This window comes from Gouania willdenowi, chromosome 6 (assembly GCF_900634775.1).
Source record: "Gouania willdenowi chromosome 6, fGouWil2.1, whole genome shotgun sequence".
In the NCBI taxonomy this organism is placed as follows: domain Eukaryota; kingdom Metazoa; phylum Chordata; class Actinopteri; order Blenniiformes; family Gobiesocidae; genus Gouania; species Gouania willdenowi.
In genome coordinates this window covers 29,381,185-29,400,182 of record NC_041049.1, presented here as the reverse complement: position 1 = coordinate 29,400,182, position 18,998 = coordinate 29,381,185, and the positions used below count along the sequence as shown (strand labels likewise).

Here is an 18,998-nt window from a genome sequence, read left to right as displayed (position 1 = left end):
GAAGGCAAGAAATGTACCACTGATCCAACATTACAAATGAACCATTATCCTGCATGTTACGAGGCTATGTTACATATACGTATTGATAAGTTTCTATAAAGGAGCAATCATCTAATTTAACACATGAATAAAAATGACTCCAATAATCCATTTAAATCAAACCTCTGACAGCAATTCCATAAGCAGGGTTTATTAGTGTTACAAAATAGCCAGACGCCTGACAGGAAAACAAATGAAATGAATAGAGTTATTGTAAAGTTAAAAAGTGAAGTCAGAATAATGTGAAACTCTTAAAAACACACTTAAAAATGATCTTCTATTAGTTACATTGCACTCATAATGAGTAAAGTCAGATTATTTTGTATCTTTTCTAACTCTTCAGTGTTAGTGTTTTATTAATAAGGAAAATATTCCTAATAAACCATCTGCCTTCTCACTTTCATTGCTCAAATATTGTCTTTTTATATTGTCTTTTTATATGTTCTTTTTGTCTTTTTAGATAAACTATGATAATAAAAATATTGAAACCAAAAGTCAACCGACAAATTAAATGACTATTTATTATTTAGGTGAATAAACATGTATAAAAACCATGAACATTCTGTAAAACACTCATTTCTCACAGCACTGACAGCAGAGCCACATCGGGGATAACTTTATCCTGGTTGTTAACCTGCTCTGCAGCAGGTTAGCTGTAGAGACTAAATCACCATGGTTACAGGTTAACTGTAGAGGCTAAATCACCATGGTTACAGGTTAACTGTAGAGACTAAATCACCATGGTTACAGGTTAGCTGTAGAGGCTAAATCACCATGGTTACAGGTTAGCTGTAGAGGCTAAATCACCATGGTTACAGGTTAACTGTAGAGACTAAATCACCATGGTTACAGGTTAGCTGTAGAGGCTAAATCACCATGGTTACAGGTTAACTGTAGAGGCTAAATCACCATGGTTACAGATGAGCTGTAGAGGCTAAATCACCATGGTTACTTGTCCGGGATAAACTTAGCCGGCTTTCGTTCAACCGACTTGGGAATAAGTTTATCCAGGATAGCAGATTTTTCCAGGCTTTATCCCTTATCCTGGTTTTGTGCAACACGCACCTGTTGTCTGATTGTTAGCTTATTGTGCTTTGTATATCATGTGGATGCAATTTTAATGTGTTTAATGACCTCCACCTCTGTGATGGCTGTGATAAAGATATTTTTTTGTGTCAAAAATTACACTTAATCCATCCTATGTCTGCTCTTGTTAAATTGCTGGCATATTTGTAAAAACACTGACTGTAAAATAATGTATTTTGTATTTGTTATGTTACCCTATGTGTTTCACTTAAACTTACGAGGTATTGCTAATCTTGGGCTTGCTGTGGCCTTGGTGCAAACTGCTGATGTGTCTGCTGTGTTTACATCCTGTTGCCACATCCTGAAACACAACAAACATACAAGGTGAGATGGCAATGTTATTTCCTTTTTCATTATTATTATTATTAATAAATTTTGTAACATGCATAATGACAAAATAAATAACAGGACAAAGGAATGGAGGAAGAAAAAACAAAAGAAAAGAAAAGAAAATAAATCAATAAGTGATAATAAAAGTTGTTTTCTATTTTTGGTGAGGGAAGAAGAGATAAATAAATGAACTAATAAAAATAATTAATAATAAATAAAGAGAAAAAGAAAAAGTACAATAATAATAATAATAATAATAATAATAATAATAATAATAATAATAATAATAATAATAAAAACAAATTAGTAGAAAATAAAATGAAACTACCCTGGCACCTAAACAAACTGAGGGGGCCAAACCCAGGCAATGTAATTTCCAAATTGTTCATACATTGCATAGTATATGACGCCTGGTTGAAGTTGTGCTGTTCTCTGTGCAGAGAGAGATTCATACTTGCTTGGTGGAGCTTGTCTTCGTTCCACACATTGCTTCCCGTCCCATCCACAGTAAGGATCTCTGGACAGGATGCACTCCCCACAGCTCAGATAGTTAGTGCAGTTAGCCACTGGGACCTCCACCAGCTCAGAGAAGGAGGAAACAAAAACCTTTCCCTGATGGAGAGAGGAACACTGAATACAGTGTATGTGCTGCCATGACTTCATGCAGGTTTAAAATCATGTCATTAGCTCATTGAACACACATTGGGCTCCAGGCTGCAATGGTTCATGGGTTCTATGAGCTCCATGGCAGCAGGAGATAGATCTGTGTGTAGGAATGACTTCATATTTACCTTCTCAGAGTCCAGCTCAATGTTCTGCACTGGTTGGGAGTCTTGGAAGATGACGATCTCCTCGATGATGTGCATTTTGTTGTTGACATTGATTGCTTTATGAAGTCGCCCATCGTCTGTTTGATTGATCAGGATGAGATTAGAATAATAGATCATCTGATATTTTTTAAATGAGAACCGACAAAACAAGAGAGTACATTAAGGTGTTCACCTGTGCCAATGTAGAGAACATTATACACGTTTCCACCTGCTTGGACTCGATGGACAGCGATTTGTGTGTATCGCACGTTCTGTTTGAGGAGAAGAGGCTGGCTGCGAATCACGCTGTCCATCAGGAAGTGATCTTTCACAAAGTTCAGCACTTTGTCCGGCATGTGCAGCGAGGATGAGATACCGTGCTCTCTGGCAGTGTTTGTGATACACTGTGGAGTCAACACAACACAAACACACTATCATGTATTTTTGATAACTGTATAGAATTGATATGTTTAGTTATGAGTGACTCCCAAACTAAATACACAAAATGACAGAAAACAACAGCAAAAATACACAAAACTACAGCCTACAGGCATAAAATGTATCCAAAAAACACACAAAATTACACACATTCCTCAAAGGGGACGACACAAATTCTGGACTGCTCTCCAAAAACACAGAAAATGACAACAACAATACACAAAATGACTCCAAGAATGCATAAAAGTACATAAACTGACTCCCAAAAAATATGAAACCACAAAATACACACAAAAAAACTTACTGAACGACTGCAAAAGGACACTCAAAGACTCCAAAATGAGATAAAACAAAAAAAAATATGGTCGTTTCCTGTGTTAATGCTCAGTTTGGTCATTATTCTAAATGCTGATATGAATATTGATCATGTGACCTGCCTATCTCTGCTTTTGTACAACACAAGTCCATAACTTGGTCCAACTCTGTTTGTTAATTTGTAGAAACTGCCATAGTCGTATGAACAAGGTGATAAAAAAATAACAAATTCAAGATTTATTATTGTAGATGTTATGTTGTCCAGCAGAGAGCAGCAGGAGAGGCAGGACTCACCGCTCCAGGTCTGGGTTCAGGGACTGGGTGGTTGTAGGTGTACCACTGCTGGGTTTCCCTGTTCACCTCACGGTATCGACCATTGAATGCTTTTTCCACCTGGTCCATGGTGAAGGAACACACAGCAGAGCTTCCTGATGCTCCCTTATACCTTCAAAAACACACCAGTACCAACAGTCAGTGGGTCACAATTATAAGATTAGACTATTACAGTGAGTGAACCAGTAACAGCTAACTATGGCTTTCATTCAACACAAGCATTGAAGCTACAGCAGATGAGACAGTTTGTGATGCACTTTTGAACTTTAAGACGTTTAAATCATCATATTGGGATCAATCAAAATTATCAGCGTATCTAAACCCATTAACGTGTGGTGTTTTTTAATGACCCCTTTTTTTTTAAAAGAAGAAAATTCAAAGCAATACAAAGTGTAGACAATACAAATGAACACCTTTTTTTAACCAAATTAATGTTGGCCTTAACTACGTCAAAAAAGCAAATAAGCTAGCTTCTATAGTGAGGAATACAGATATTTAAAAAACACAAAATTGAGAACAGTTACAAAAGAAAGGTGCATTTCAGTTCAGGTTGTTGGAATATAGAACAATCTTCATGATGACATAAATTATTAAGCTCCCTTAAATACACAGACAACTTGACTCAAAGAAATTCACAAAAAAACAACAAAAACACAGAAAATGACTCGGAAAACTCACAAAAAGAACAACAAAAACACAGAAAATAACTCCAAAAACATGTAAAAAATAAGGAAATGCCAAATACACAGAAAAGGACTCCAAAAGCACAGAAAATAACTTTAAAAACACATAAAAATAAGGAAATACCGCATAAACAGACAAAATGACTCACAATTAAAGAAAAAAATAAAGCAATACATACTGTATATAATACATATTAACACATTTTTAAACCAAATTAATGTTGGCCTTAACTACGTCAAAAAAAGTAGGTAAGTTAGCTGTTTATACTAATCATTAATATGAATTTACATTATAAAAAAAAACTATTTATGGAGCTACATAAACATATATTGTATATACACAAACATATGATGGTGTACTGTATAAATAATGTCAATTCATGCAGTTATTGATGACAAATTACCAAAAATCCCAGTTGTGTCACTAGGAATCACTGGATTCGAATGGCTTGCCAATAGTTTACGGGACAAAATTCAGTCTTACATGAATCACGTAGAAAAAGTACAACAAAATATACACAAAACATGATCAAACATAGACAAAAAGAACAAAAGAAATTCACAGAAAAGTACAACAAGTATACACAAAAAAATGACTCACAAAACTGACAAAATGACCACATCTCTACACAAAAATAACTGAAAAACACAATTTAAATTACAAAACAGACCAAACAACAAGAAAAATATACATATTTACACACAAAATGAACAAAAACACACTAAATGACAAGAAAAATGCACAAACCCCTTGTTGTTTTCTGTGGTAATGATCAGAATGGTCATTATTCTAAATGCTGAGAATGTGGCCCTCATATCAGAATCAGATAATCATATTTTGTGGCCCTGCTGTGTTAATAACTAAAGTGGCTTGTTTCTACATCAAAATAATTTAGAATGTAAACATTGAACCTATAATGGCATGAAAACCTATGATGAAGTTCGTCAAATATTTGTATTATTGTATTGTTTTTGTGCAGTAGTATAAAAGTAGTTGAGTATTGCTCACCACTGTGATGTGAAGACTCCATAAAACACGGTGTTCCTCCAATCCTCGGGGCTGGGTGTGAGAACAAACATATCTTGGATTATGTTGAAAGGAAAGCCGTCGTCAGGGAGAGAACACAAGAGCTGAGCCTTTAGGAAGGTGGTCCACTTCTTCTGTAGAACCCTCTCACCTCCAATGTCCCCCTTTAAAACAGGCAGTGCAGATGTTTTAGCATGTGGCCAGAAGAGGGCGCTATCCTGTAAGACAGTGGTTGTGCACTGACAGAGGCTTATGATGGGATCTGACAGGTTTAATGCACATTATTCACCGTCTGCTGCACCTTTATATCAACATATCAAACATAGACTGTTAACATGATTCATATGTGACTATTGTCCATGGCAGAAAGAGGTAAAGGAGGGTTACGGCCAAAGGTGAAGCTGTGTGAACCGATGTAAATAAGAAACGTTAATCTTCTATAGTGAGTGGTGACTGCACCACATATGCGCCTTAAGCAAAGCACACTTCTAGGTCATGAAAACAATACGTAACCTGGCAACTGACATGGATATAGGGCATATGTGTCAAACTCAAGGCTTAGGGGCCGAGTCCGGCCTTAACACCTTTTATCAGAGCGGGGGCCAAAAACATGTGATTGTAACTGATCTCAGGGTCACACTATCAACATTTATGTCAGTATTTAAAATGATGACCAATCTGAGCATCAACACAGGTTATGTTGTTGTTAATTGTTCTTTTTAAGTAATTGTGTTGTTATTTTGTATATGTTCTGCTCATTTTGTGTATTTTCGTGTTATTTGAGGCTTTTTTTTTTTTTTTTTTTACTTCATTTTTGTTTGCAATTTACAACATACAAATAACTTACAAGAGCAACAAAATTAAAAAAACAAAACAAAAATACACCAGAAACAATAATTAACAGAGGTTAAACATAGTGCAAAGCAATAGTGGGACAGAATGAAAGACGTGTTGAATATGGAAAAAGTAACCGCAAGGTTACAGAACAAAATGAAAGAATTTGAGGACCTGTGGATACCCTCAATGCTAAAGACAATAGAAATCTAACCAACCCACAAAAGGTATTATTTATAATATTGTAATAATGATCATATTATTTGGTAAAAACCTGTTTTTATGTTTAACCTTTGTTATTTGAGTTTTAAAAGTTTGTGTATTTTGGAGTCAAATTGTGTACTCTGTTGTCATAAGTTTTGCCTATTTTATATAATTATGTGTGTTTTTGGAGTCCAGTTGTGTATTTTGATGACATTTGTTATGTTTATTTTAAGTCAAAGTCTATTTTTGTTTCTGTTTTTTGTGTTTTTCTGTCATTTTGTGTATACTTCAAGATGTGTTTTTTTGTTTGTTTTTGTTTTGTGCAATCTAAGGAATTTTATATATTTTTGTAGTAATTTTGTGTATATTTGCTGCAGTTTTGTGTAATTTTTTGGAGTGTCTTTGGAGTCATTTTCTTACTTTGGGGGCCAGACAACAATATGCATGTGTAAATAAAATACCAAATAATTCAGTTCTAGATATTTCAGTCCCTCTAAATTCATAAATTCAATAAAACTCAACAATATTTGCAAGGTTTTTCTTTGCCTACATCAATGCTTCCCAAACTTTTCACAGTCTCGTACCATTTTGTCATACAAAATGTAGCCCTACAGTGAAAATTGTCTTTTAATTTTACCTATTATGTTTTGAAAATTTGCGTGAGTCCGACTCTTAAATCAGTCTTTTTCTATATTTCGTTTTCATGTTTGTCATAGCTGAAAATCCACTTTCACAAAAGTACGTCATGGTAGCAAAGGGCATCAAGCACGTTTGGCTTGAATGAATGTAGCTCTAGCCATGTTTTCACTTTTTCTGATTAAATTGTTTTTCTGTCACCACTAGAGGCTAATGTGGAATTTGTGGCGATGTATGAAGGTTCCTGACTGCTGGTTGATTTATAGACCCCTTAATGATCGCTGGAGGCAAAAACAGGAAACGCAACTGGCTAAAGCATAAATATATATAAACAATAAATGACATAAGCGGGATTCACCAGCGAAGCTCAACGACGGCCATCTTACCTCAGACAACTGACGTTCTGACAATCTGACCACTCTACGGTAGCTGTTGGAAAGTGAGTGATCATCTTAAACAAAAATACCCTTAACTCAATGAAAAATTGACGGATTTACAAATGGTTTGCCTTATTGTAATAAGGCAAAACATTTGTAAATCCGTCAATTTTTTTGTTTGTATACAAACCTTATTATACATAGGTATGACATAGGATGCTTGTACATGTTGAAATTGCCGCTAGCCATTTGAAAATTGGTTGAAAATTGAGCAAGTTAGGGTTGTTTAAGTAGTACATGCACATCGATGTAATGAGCGCGGCCAGCTGTCTGAGGTAAGATGGCCGCCACGTTGCTACGTCGCTCCCCATTGTCTAACAGCACGGGTAAGTCATCTATGGTGGTTTGTCTCCAGGCTAAGCCCCGCCCAACAAAATACATCACAATGTGTCCAAACAATCAAAGGGTCTATGTTCTAGTTTCCAATGTTTTTAAAAACATTTTCACGTACCCTCATGACAATTTGCATACCCCTGGGGGTACCCGTACCCACTTTGGGAACATAGGGCCTATATCATTGGACTGCAGTCATTTTTAGAGCTCCCTAGTTTTCCAAAATCCTACAATTTCTCACAGACAGTCTCACCAAATTAATCTAAACAAACTTCACACATCATTTATATGTGGAAGTACAAATGAGGGCACAATAATGTTGAAATTGCTCATTTTCCCACCTAAAATCTGTGGCCCACTGGAGTTCAAACTGCTCCGTTTTTGACCCGTGAACTAAAACAAGTTTGTCATCAGTGGATTAGAGGAAGGCAAATACTTTCTAATGCGATCGCGAACGAAACAACGCTCTGACAATCCTTCTCCACTGAGCCTACAGCTATTACCACCCATTGCTGCTGGTGTAAGACTTTAAATCCTGACATGAAAGTTAATTTGGCTCCACAGATTGAAGAACAGGATACACACTAACTGGAAGATCACTACATTTAATAAGTCTAAGGTGGAAGCGTGGCTTTTATGTTTGAACATCAGTGAAGAAAGGTGAATGGATGTATTTATTAATGTTAGAACATGAAGTATTGATTAGACCATTAATGAGAGGAAACAGCCGCTCAGGAGGAGAAGAGGAATGGCACAGCACCAACCCTGAGCTTCTAAAGCAATTACCTTCTGGAAGGAAACGTGCAGGGAGTGAAAAGAGCCATAACATTACGACCGACTATAATGGAAATAATGTAGGCTCTCCATTTGCTGCCATAACAACAGAGGTATACTGTATAGCAACAAAGTAAATGTACTGCGTTACAATATTTAAGTGTTTTTTTAAGGTTTTGTAGTTTACTTGAGTTTTTTTTTTTTAATCAGCACTTTTACCTTTACTCTACTACATTTAAAAGTTAAAATTATACTTATACTCCGTTAATATTATTTTTGCCACATTGTTACTGCTTAACCCATCATACTGCTCACACTGCTTCACACCATTTACACTGATGTCCACCCCGTATATCATTACATATGACCAGTACAAAACCGCGTCTGTAGCGGTAGCATTTCAGAGCATGGAGAATGCCGCAAGAGGTTTCATGTTAACCTAACCACTAGGAACGAGTGTATCATGTTTTTCCTGCAGTCTGTGCCTTCTCCCCGCCCTCCGAGGGCTATCTTTTCTGTTTCAGGTGTGTTGATGCTGGAGTTGGCAGTTCCTGATCAATGGCTCACAACTCAACTAGTCTGGAACACTCTGATGGACTATCCTTCTATCCTATTCTGTTTGCCCTTCTGTCCACTAACCCAACCAGTCAAAGCAGATGGCTGCCACCTCTGAACCTGGTTCTGCTGAGAGAGTTTTTTCTTCCCACTGTCGCTAAATGCTTGTTCATGTGGATCTTGTTGGGTTCTTTCTTTTGTACTATAAACTTTATATTTTTTTCAGCGCTTTGAGATGACTTTGTTGTATTTTGCGCTATATAAATAAAGTTGAAATGAAGTGAATTGAGTTATTCTGGAATGGGCGTGTCCGAGAGGGCGAAAAAAAACAATACGCACAAATTGGAGGCAAGAATTGATCAACATTGCTACCTCAGCAGTTACCGGTGATGTGGACAAAGATGTCACCACACCAACAGCATCTCCTTTGGTAGAAGATCATCCATGGTCATAAATGTCATTGTTTGGCTACCTTGGAATGGGGGAAACCTTAAAACAGCAGACAGAGGCTTTATTTATAGTTATGTTCTTGATTCACTAACAGTTCATGTTTGCTCAGGTGTTTTTTTAGTTTTAAACCATACCACATCTTTTTCATTTACCTAAAAGCGAAATAGAGAGAACAAGGGGTGACCCATTTTTTGCTGTTTAGCTTCTTTTTATTCATATTTTGAAAAATACTTTTCACTTTACTTGGACTTTTGATACTTGAGTATATTTTTTCACAAGATACTTTTGATACGTAAGTACATTTAATGAGTTTGCTCGTTTCTACTTAGATTCTTTCTACTTTCTCCTGTTGCTATAGTGTTGCATTATTACTAAAATATCCAGGATATTTATGACCTCGTGAAAACCCCTCATTAATATGCAATGTCAGCTGAACAGATGTGGGTTTTTTAAGCTTGTTTTTAAACAGCTGTGATTCATCACTGGGCATTTTGTGGCATCACTACAGGAGGAACCTTCTGTTTTTTATTCTCATTGGACCACAGTAACACCATTGTTTTAAGACAAAAGTCATGTTTTTGTGATTTAGAAGGTAAGGCTGAGAAATACGCTAGAGCATTTCAACAATAACAAAAATGAGTCATCTCATAGAGAAGAGATGGAAAACTTCTACCTCTGCAGGGCCACAAACATGTGATTGTACATCTTACTTTTGACCTTGTCTATCAGCTCAACAAATTTCATTTAAATCCGTTGACAGCTTTTTGAATTATCTTTGCTCCAAAACTTCTTCTGGATACTGTATCTACAGTACCTTCCGGATCATCTCCAAAATGGGAGTCATTAATTAAAATCTTTTCAGAAGTTTTTGAATTATCTTGTTAACAAACATCAACATCAACAGATGGACAAACGCAGGTGAAAACATGACCAAACAAAATGATTCCCAAAAACACACCAAAGCACAAAAATACACAAAATGAGCAAAAAAATATACTACATTTCAACAAAAGCACAACAACACTCAAACCCTCTATATTAATGATCAGATAGGTCATTATTCTAAATGCTGGAATGAATTAGATCAGATACAGAACAGATTCATGTTTTGCACATGACCTGCTGATATAAGCTGCCCATCTCTGTACCGTGTCACATTGAAATTTTCCCAAAAGTGGATTTCCCAGTCTTATGTTGATCCTTTTTAAAAACAATCACCCAAAAATGATGACATTCACCCTCACATTATTCCATACACTGTCCCTGTTTTTTTTTTTTTTTTTATTGAACTGGTGAACTTTTTTATGAATTAAAGGTAGGGTAGGTGATTTTCAAAAGCTAGCATGATTTTGAATGTAGCCTCCCCGACGGCTCCGCCTTTACCCCCCTCGCCCCTCCCCTCTGTGCTCCGTCTCACTCACATGCATGCGCACAGCTGCTGCAGAAGAGGAGCTTAGCTCATCGCTTGTATTGTGTAGAAACTTTGTTGTCTCATTCAGCAGTAAATAAACAATAAACTTTACCATAATATATGTTAAAAGACGTGACCAAAAACTCTGTTTTAACTCTGTCAGCGGTTTTGTGCATGCGAGAGGTTGAGAATGAGCGGGGAGACAGGGAGATGTGATTGGTTAAAAAAAACTGTTCCTTTTTTTTCTATTGGTCGAAGTTATTACAGGTTTACAGCTGCTACAGATGACAGAGTTTCTTCATTCCTTTTTCAGAGCACATAAGATCTTCATTTCTGTCAGGACATAAAGACAATTTCAACCAAAAACTTAAAAAGTGTATCTGGAGAAAATTGCCTACCCTAGCTTTAAGCAGACATACAGACAGTATGACATCACCGGCTAGCTAAACGTCTGTGTCACTGCTTACGTCAGTGATGCAAGCCTCAACACAGTTTGTAGCCTCGGTACAGGAGGATTAATCACTAATGATCAAACTATAAACAGCATAAGAATGCATACATCCCAGTAGAGGAGCATGCACTGAGCACACAAACCCACACCACCCATGTCTGAGAGGTTGCTACAGTGACTTAGTGGGTCGATGCTGCTGCTCATGTGAATAAAAAATGAACTCTGTTCCCCCCAGCGTCACTCACCTTACACACACGAGCAATGCGGGACACAACGGTGTTGTCAAAGAAATCAAACTCCTTTCCTGCTTCGCTGAAGAAGAAGTAAATCTTATCGTCTTCGCCCACTGGGTTGCCCTTGGGCAGGCTCTCCTGTATGTAGGCAGAGCCAACAAAGGCCGGCTCTGAAAGAAAAGCAACAATGCTGCCGTCACACTGGGATCCAGAAACAGACATGTCTACAGCACTAATCCATAACTTTATAATGGTTCCTAATGGGTCTATTATTTAATTTGCACTGTACCTTGAAGCCAGTTGAGTGAGTTCTCTGTTTTTAGTGCCGTTCCTTGGTTTAGACTCTTAAAAATAATGGGCTCATTTCCTTGGAAATTACTGACTGTACCAGCGTACAGCTCTCCATCTGCACAGCAGAGAATAACGGTAGAATAACAATCTCATCAAGCGCTAACAAGAGTTTTATTCATCTGTATTCAAATCCCAATTTTGTCGGTTTTACCTACCAGCCATGATGGCAGTAGACTTGTATTCAGGATTGAATGGGCAGCGGCTCCTTCCGTCCTCTGTCCAAACTTCACCAGTTTGACTTGTTACTAAGCTGAAGTTGGCAGCGTGCTGCAAAGAGCACAAACACGACAGGCCCAGCTGAAAAGGAGAGCCATAACCTGCTCTGACAGTGACCACTATCCCATACTCCCAGTGAGCCAAGACAGAAAGGGAGTTGAAACGCAGGTCAGCCATATTCATCAGTTATGGGTTGTTGTAAAAGGCTTTAAAATTGAGTTACATGCTTGTATTTTGATCTGGTTCCCTTGAACACAAGCTATGATTAAATAAAGCACTCATGTTGTATCTAGAAAGGCAGACAATGCTGATTAAAAAAGTAAGACACCATCAAAGCACAGAGCTTCTCTGCTAGAATCTAATCACCAGAACACATAAATCTCTATGCCAGCAGTAATCAATTAACACAAATAGAAAGCAGGTCACATTTGTTTGGCCTTCACAAAACAAACCAAAAAACTTTGTCTGTATTCTCAACAAATTATAGTAAAAATGGCATCAGAAGTTATAGAGAGACTTTTGGAGATTAAATCTGAGTAACAACATACAATTTATTACCCAACTTTCAACCGTATTGAAAAAATATCAGTGGGAAATTTTGAATACATACTTTTAAATACCAAACATATTAGCAAGAATAAAATCAGACGTAACCAGTGAATGTTGGAGGAAATTTGAAGAAAAATCAGCAAACTGGCTACCAGTATTTTAGTTCTGCCCTAAAATATTAACATTTTGGAAGACCGTTTTTGAAAATTTGAACAATGTAACCAGGGTATGACCCCCTAAACTGCTATACTGGGGCTACTGCTTTACAATTGCACCAATCCTTATCAACTGTTGATAGCCAATGGGATGTTATACATTTCTTTGCTGCTGATATGTGTGTATCATCAACACACATTATATATAATGGAAAGAAGGTTTGTGGAGGTTTGTGGAGTTTGTGACAGATAAAGGTAATTAATTAATTCAAAAAGCATGTAATGCATTTACTGTCACAAACAATCATTCTCATTTACCTGAGGTCATCTTTATTGTTTGTTTTGTTTGATTTTCTTACTTTGACTGTTGTTTGTGTATATATATATATATATATATATATATATATATATATATATATACAGTATATAGTTGTTGCTTTTGTGACCACTGTCATCTGTTTTCTCCATCCCTTAAATACCATTGTACTATTGTAATTGTGACTGTCTATCGTTCTGATTTGAAAATATTAATAAAAACAAGATAACATGGCTGTGTTTAGTTGCATTACTTACAATGTAAGCACAGACTGGACTGAAGGCGTATGTTCCACACACGTACAAATGAGTGCTGTTGACACGCAGCAAAATCTTGACGTAGTTGAAGCAGTCTGTCTGTATTGGCACCAAGAAGAGTTCACTTTTACTTTCACTTTTTCAAAACTAAAAACAAACTGTAGCAACAAACATTTGGTGTATTTAGGTATAAAACTGTCCATGCATGTGCACAACCTGTACTTGCTTAAACACGTACACAAAACACAACCAACAACAACCACATTTTTCTTACTCTCTAAAACAAATGAAATTGAATAAAATATTACATATACAGATGTACTGTTTGTCCACAAGTGTAAAAAGTTGCTTCACATCTAACTTCACAGGTCTGCATTGAGATGCCAAATATATTGTTACTGCCTTGTAAAGCACTTTGTTAAAAGTTGCTCAGAAAGTGACTTTTCAGAGGCTAAAACTTTGGAAAACAGGCGAGTTTGGGAAAAAAAAACCTCAAATACTATGTTTTTAGGGTTCTTACAACAAATGGAGATGGGTGAAAAATAGCATGACATGGTACCTTTAATACACACTGACCACAACTAAATCTGAAACTAAATCTTTAAGGGAACACTGATACAAAATAATACTTCACCAAAATATTATTAATGACGTTTGTGCAAATAAACTTTAAATCATTAAAAGCAAAATGAATGCAGAAAATACTCATTTATTATCAACTTCTCTGTAAACATGGACACGTATCAGCGCTGCTTAACAAGCAGAATTCACTTGTTTTATGAAAACTGGAAAATTTCACTGCATATGAAAAATAAACATTTCAGTCAGTGCTTTATAATATAAACAACTGGGTGGTCTAATAAAACCTAGGCACACATTTTATACTTACCACCATGTGTAAAGTTCAACTGAAACCTGCACTGCAGACTGCACATACATTTCAGTGCTAATAATAATATCAATTTGTTCTTTGTTAACTTGAAAACCTGAGAACATTGCACTTGTGCTTAGTACTTAACTTGTATAAAAAGGAAAAATAAATAAATAAATAAATCGATATATTGATAACGTACCGCAAGACAAAATATCGCAATATATCGTTCTATCAATATTTTGGCACACCTCTAATAATAAACTTGTAATATAACAAGAGTAATTTCATTTATTGTCTGGACACCTGACATGAAGATGTCATTGTGTCAATGTTCTCGGAAAGTTTTTTTTGTTTTTTTTGTCAGTTTACTCAGAGATGATGAAACAGTGTTTGAGATTTTCCCACAGTGGAAAACATTTTCCAGAATATACTGTATATAGCAAATATCATTGTAGATGAAATGTAGATGCAAATAAAGGGGAAAAGTCAAAGTCATAGATGAAGCAGATTTGATGTGTTAGCTTGAGTTACCTTTGTGCTAACTAGCAGCCAATCTCCCAATTATGAGAACATGTCTGTCCTCTCCTCCACTTAATCACTTGTAAATATTAGAAATGTGACTCAGCGTAACACAAGGGGTGCAGTAAGAAGAGACTGTACAATCCCAATGAGAAAGAGTGCATTTGGCCAGTCATCCTTTGCATTTTAAGCTGCTCATTACTGGAACGTATTACCTGTAAATATTAGGGACATTCCCACATATAATTCATTTAAACCCAGCTAAGAAAATGGCTTTTGAGTCATCAGATCTGCAATCATCAGCCCTAATAGTCAGAAGTTCTCTTGCATTTTATTTAAAATGTGTATTGAACTTTTTTTTGAAAAGGAATTATACATTTTTAGTAAGGTAAATTCTAAAGCTTTATGAATGTTTTTTAGCTGTTTTAGAATTTTTTTTATTGTACTAATGTGGATAGATTTTGTTTTTAGGGTGACTTTTGCTGCTGTCCAGGGACAGCAGATGGAAAACAGGGATTAGGCTAACTCTGGTCCATTTACTTTAATGTTTATTGATGTACATTGTCCCTGTCAAATAAACAAAAATAAATAAATAAAATGAGGCGTGGATACGCTCTATTTTAGCGTCTCTACCATGGATATGACTACAGCGATGACAACAACTCTGTTGAGGAAACATGAACCAAAGGTGTTGTGACTCTGCATATTAAGGGAAGTGTCTGTGTCTGTGTGGGTGTTAGCTTTATGTGTAACCTCACAAAGTCTGCACTAAACAAAAGAAGAATAAGTTGATCACTTTGTTCTGCCTGAGGCCTCTTTCTAAAGCCCCATTCACTGTTGGTCAGCTTAACACGGGACCAAAGCTGTATTTGAGTGAGTCATAAATTTGAACTACCTCATGTGGAAACAGGTCGTTGACTCACCAGCAGGTCTTTGCCTTTAAAACTGCACTCATCTCTCTTCCTCTCTTGTGTTTTCCATGTGAGCTGCAGAAAACAGACATGGTCAGACTCACTTAGGTTTAATATAGAGAGCAGTGGACCTGTGGGATCATACTGTGTTAATATTGTGCCTGTGGGATCTTATCATAACCACATTCTTATTGATGTCTTAAACTGATTATGGAGGTGGAGATGTTGTTCTTACATTCCTTTGCAGACTGGCGGCGCTGATGTCGGAGAGGTTAAGTGCGAAAAGGATTTCCCGAGCGCCAACGTAGAGCATGTTGTTGTCGTTGCTGAGCAGGAGGGAGGTAAAGTTAAAGACCCCGTTGACTGAGAAGCTTTTGGTTGTCCTCTCCTTTGCATCTATATGAGAGAGACAGAGAATTACGATATTCATTCACACATCAACCATGTATATTCACAGTTTCTGTAAGACTCTCCACCTTTAAAGCTGATATCTGCAGTTACTGAGAAATCTACGTTTATGTATGATTCTTTTGAAATGCAAAAAACTAGTCTTTTACTATGGTCTACTGCCTGTGGTCCTTCATATACATTAATGTATATAAGTCCCGCCTTCGTCCTATAGACCCCCATACAAATGAAAACGATACGAATAAGCTTCGACTTCATGTGTTTAAGACTGTCAATCAAAGTGAATGCAGAACTGTGCACAAAAACAAGGCCGTGCATAATATATAAATAAAACATATAAATGTGATTATGGCTCTTACCTGTCCCATAGACCTACAGACCCTTTCCAAAAAATTAGAATATCATGGAAAAGTTGTTTAATGTCCATAATTCCATTCAAAAAGATTCAGGGCTCACAATTTAAAGTATTTCAAGAATTTATTTGTTTATTTTTACATAATTTAGGCTTCCAGCTCATAAAACCCACGAAAACAGGAATTCAAAAAATTGGAATACTGTGAAGAAATCACTATTTACTTTTCAGTTTTTGTAGAAAAAAAAAGAGCAGAAGAAGGACTGGACTGTTGGCCAGTTGTCCATGGTCCTCTTTTCTGATGAAAGAAAAGTGCGCCGTTCATTAAGGAATCAAGGTTCAAGGGTTTGGAGGAAGACGGGTGAGGAACAGAACAGAACATTTCACCCCAAATCATGACTGACTGGATATTTCACACTGGACCTCAAGCAGCTTGGGTTCTGTTCCTCACCCGCTGGAAGACCAAATTATATAAAAATAAACAAATAAATACTTGAAATCGTTTAAAATGTGGGCCCTGAATCTATAATCTATGAAAGTTTAACTTTTTGAATGGAATTATGGAAATTAAACAACTTTTCCATGATATTTTTTTGGAAAGGGTCTGTATATCAATGCGACCCAATGCGACCTTTTTAGGTTCCGCGATGCGCATGCAGAAAAGTAGAGGCGTGGCTTCTGGTAGATTGGAAGAGGCAGGGGGAGGAAGTGAAGCTGTTTAGGGCGGGACATCGAGACATTTCTCAGAAACTTCAGTTATCAGCTTTAAAGTTAAACATCTACTTATTGAAAAAAACATATAATATAATATTCCTGTTTCTTCCTGTCTTCCTCTTCTCCCACCAAGGGGGGTCTGGGGTGGGCGTGAGGACCCGGGTAGACACACAGACTGGTGGGATTGTGGTGACGTAATGGAGGTATGACAGGTGGTACGCGACAAACACGAGGACATTTTCATACCAATCTTCTTAAAAACCTTTCATCATTGACAATAAAGATCACTAACACTACAAAACGTCTACACTCAAAGAAACTAATCATGAGAAGCCTTAAAATGTAGCAAAAATTAAAAAAAATATGAAAATATTAGACTGCAAGATATGCAACTGGGAACAACATGTAATGTGGAACTAAAGTGCAAAAATAATGATTTACTTCAGCGTGTAAAGGGGGCTGAACAATAAAAAAATACTTTCAATAGCTGACTTAAAAAATCAATTTCCTTTTTTATTTTCTCAAACTTTTTAGCACAGATTGCAATCAATTTTTGACTACTGCACTTTTACATTATTTTTTTTTTGCAGGTAATTAGTTAAATTCAGTTTTTGACTTTTGCGTTATTAATGAAATATGTTACTTGCATTATGAAACATTATGTCACTTGTTCCCTGTTCATTTCATACATACACTGAATTTTTTGTTTCGTTTTCAGATTTTTGGCACCAATTGCAAACAGTGTTTCATTTTTTCCTGTATTTTTGACGACCACACTTTTAAATAACGTTTTATTTTAATTTAGTTTTTGATTTATGATGTATATGATGTTCCGTTAGTTTGATAAATTTGAAAATGTGTTATTTGTCAGGATTATTTGGGGGTCAATAGTAGAGCTTGAAAGTTCACCTTTGTTCATAGTGGGGAACACCCAACACTGTTTGAGAACCACTGCTCTGACCCTTAATTCTCCATTATGAGCTTTTCTCAGTGACTATAGTCCTCTCCTCCTTGTCAACACTATATCATTTCTGTACTTTCTCCTCGCCTTTTCCTCTCTTTTTCATGGAGTTTTTGTTTTGGTTCAAATTTTATGTTTTGTGAGTTATTTTAAGTTTTGGGCTAATTTTTTGTATTCATGGAGTTATTTTGTGTGTGTGTTTTGGGGGTTATTTTGTATATTTTGTGTTTTTGGAGTCCTTTAGTGTGTTTTTGGGGTCCATTTGTGCACATACTTTGGGGTCACATTGATTTCGGCTTAGGGCCACATGTGGCCCCTAGGTCGCCTGTTGTTCTGGTCTAGTCTAGTTATATTGACTAAACAGAAACTGAAAAAAGAAAGGAAACAAGGAACCCAGAGAGATGGAAAAAGCTCATTTTATAATTTCAATTTCTCACAAACGCTATGGGCTCACACTGAAATAAAACCACAGATTGTGTTAATGACTCAAAGCTTTACCACTTTCCTCTTAAAAATGATTGAGTCTGAATGGACCAATTAGAATAAATAACGCTAACAATGAGCTACACTCCCTGCAGAGCACGTGACCTGGTGTAACCTCATCTTTCTGCATACGCACGGGAGGCCATGAGACTTCCCGTCCCTAAGGCGAGCAACATGTTAATAGCAGTACATTTCGCAGCAACGCAGCACCTCATTGTAGTTAATCCTGCCTATAAAACCACAAGAGGCTCTGCTTTTGGTGCCCCCACAGGGCCCATTCCATTTCCCATTCCAGATGACAGTAGGACAAACGCACTGGAGCTTCATGTCAGAGTTTTCCAAACCTTGACTCACGCAATCCGCCCCACAGAGTTGAGGGCAAAGTTAATAGGAACGTAAAGAGGGAGAAACACAAAGGCTAGAGCCTGAACCCAAACAAATGCTTTGCGAGATTTTCACAGGAGACGTGTGTGCACATATTCTATACAAAGATAAATCACCAAACTCAAACTTAGCAACCACAGAAGGAAAAATCTGGACATCATTGAAGTCAT

At 36.6% G+C, this 18,998-nt stretch overlaps 1 protein-coding gene across 2 annotated transcripts in view; it reads right to left on the bottom strand.

The window, feature by feature from the left end:
• sema4ba (sema domain, immunoglobulin domain (Ig), transmembrane domain (TM) and short cytoplasmic domain, (semaphorin) 4Ba) overlaps window positions 1–18,998 on the bottom strand; it is a 66,350-nt gene that overhangs the window by 3,304 nt on the left and 44,048 nt on the right. For both annotated transcript variants that reach the window (XM_028451142.1, XM_028451143.1), the window contains exons 3-14: window positions 15,762–15,922; window positions 15,539–15,601; window positions 13,223–13,321; window positions 11,885–11,996; window positions 11,668–11,784; window positions 11,391–11,548; window positions 5,043–5,224; window positions 3,312–3,462; window positions 2,458–2,668; window positions 2,247–2,362; window positions 1,910–2,067; window positions 1,344–1,426 (exon numbers count right to left, since the gene is read on the bottom strand). In XM_028451142.1, the coding sequence (XP_028306943.1) occupies window positions 1,344–1,426; window positions 1,910–2,067; window positions 2,247–2,362; window positions 2,458–2,668; window positions 3,312–3,462; window positions 5,043–5,224; window positions 11,391–11,548; window positions 11,668–11,784; window positions 11,885–11,996; window positions 13,223–13,321; window positions 15,539–15,601; window positions 15,762–15,922 (1,611 nt within the window). The remainder of the gene's footprint in view (window positions 1–1,343; window positions 1,427–1,909; window positions 2,068–2,246; window positions 2,363–2,457; window positions 2,669–3,311; window positions 3,463–5,042; window positions 5,225–11,390; window positions 11,549–11,667; window positions 11,785–11,884; window positions 11,997–13,222; window positions 13,322–15,538; window positions 15,602–15,761; window positions 15,923–18,998) is intronic.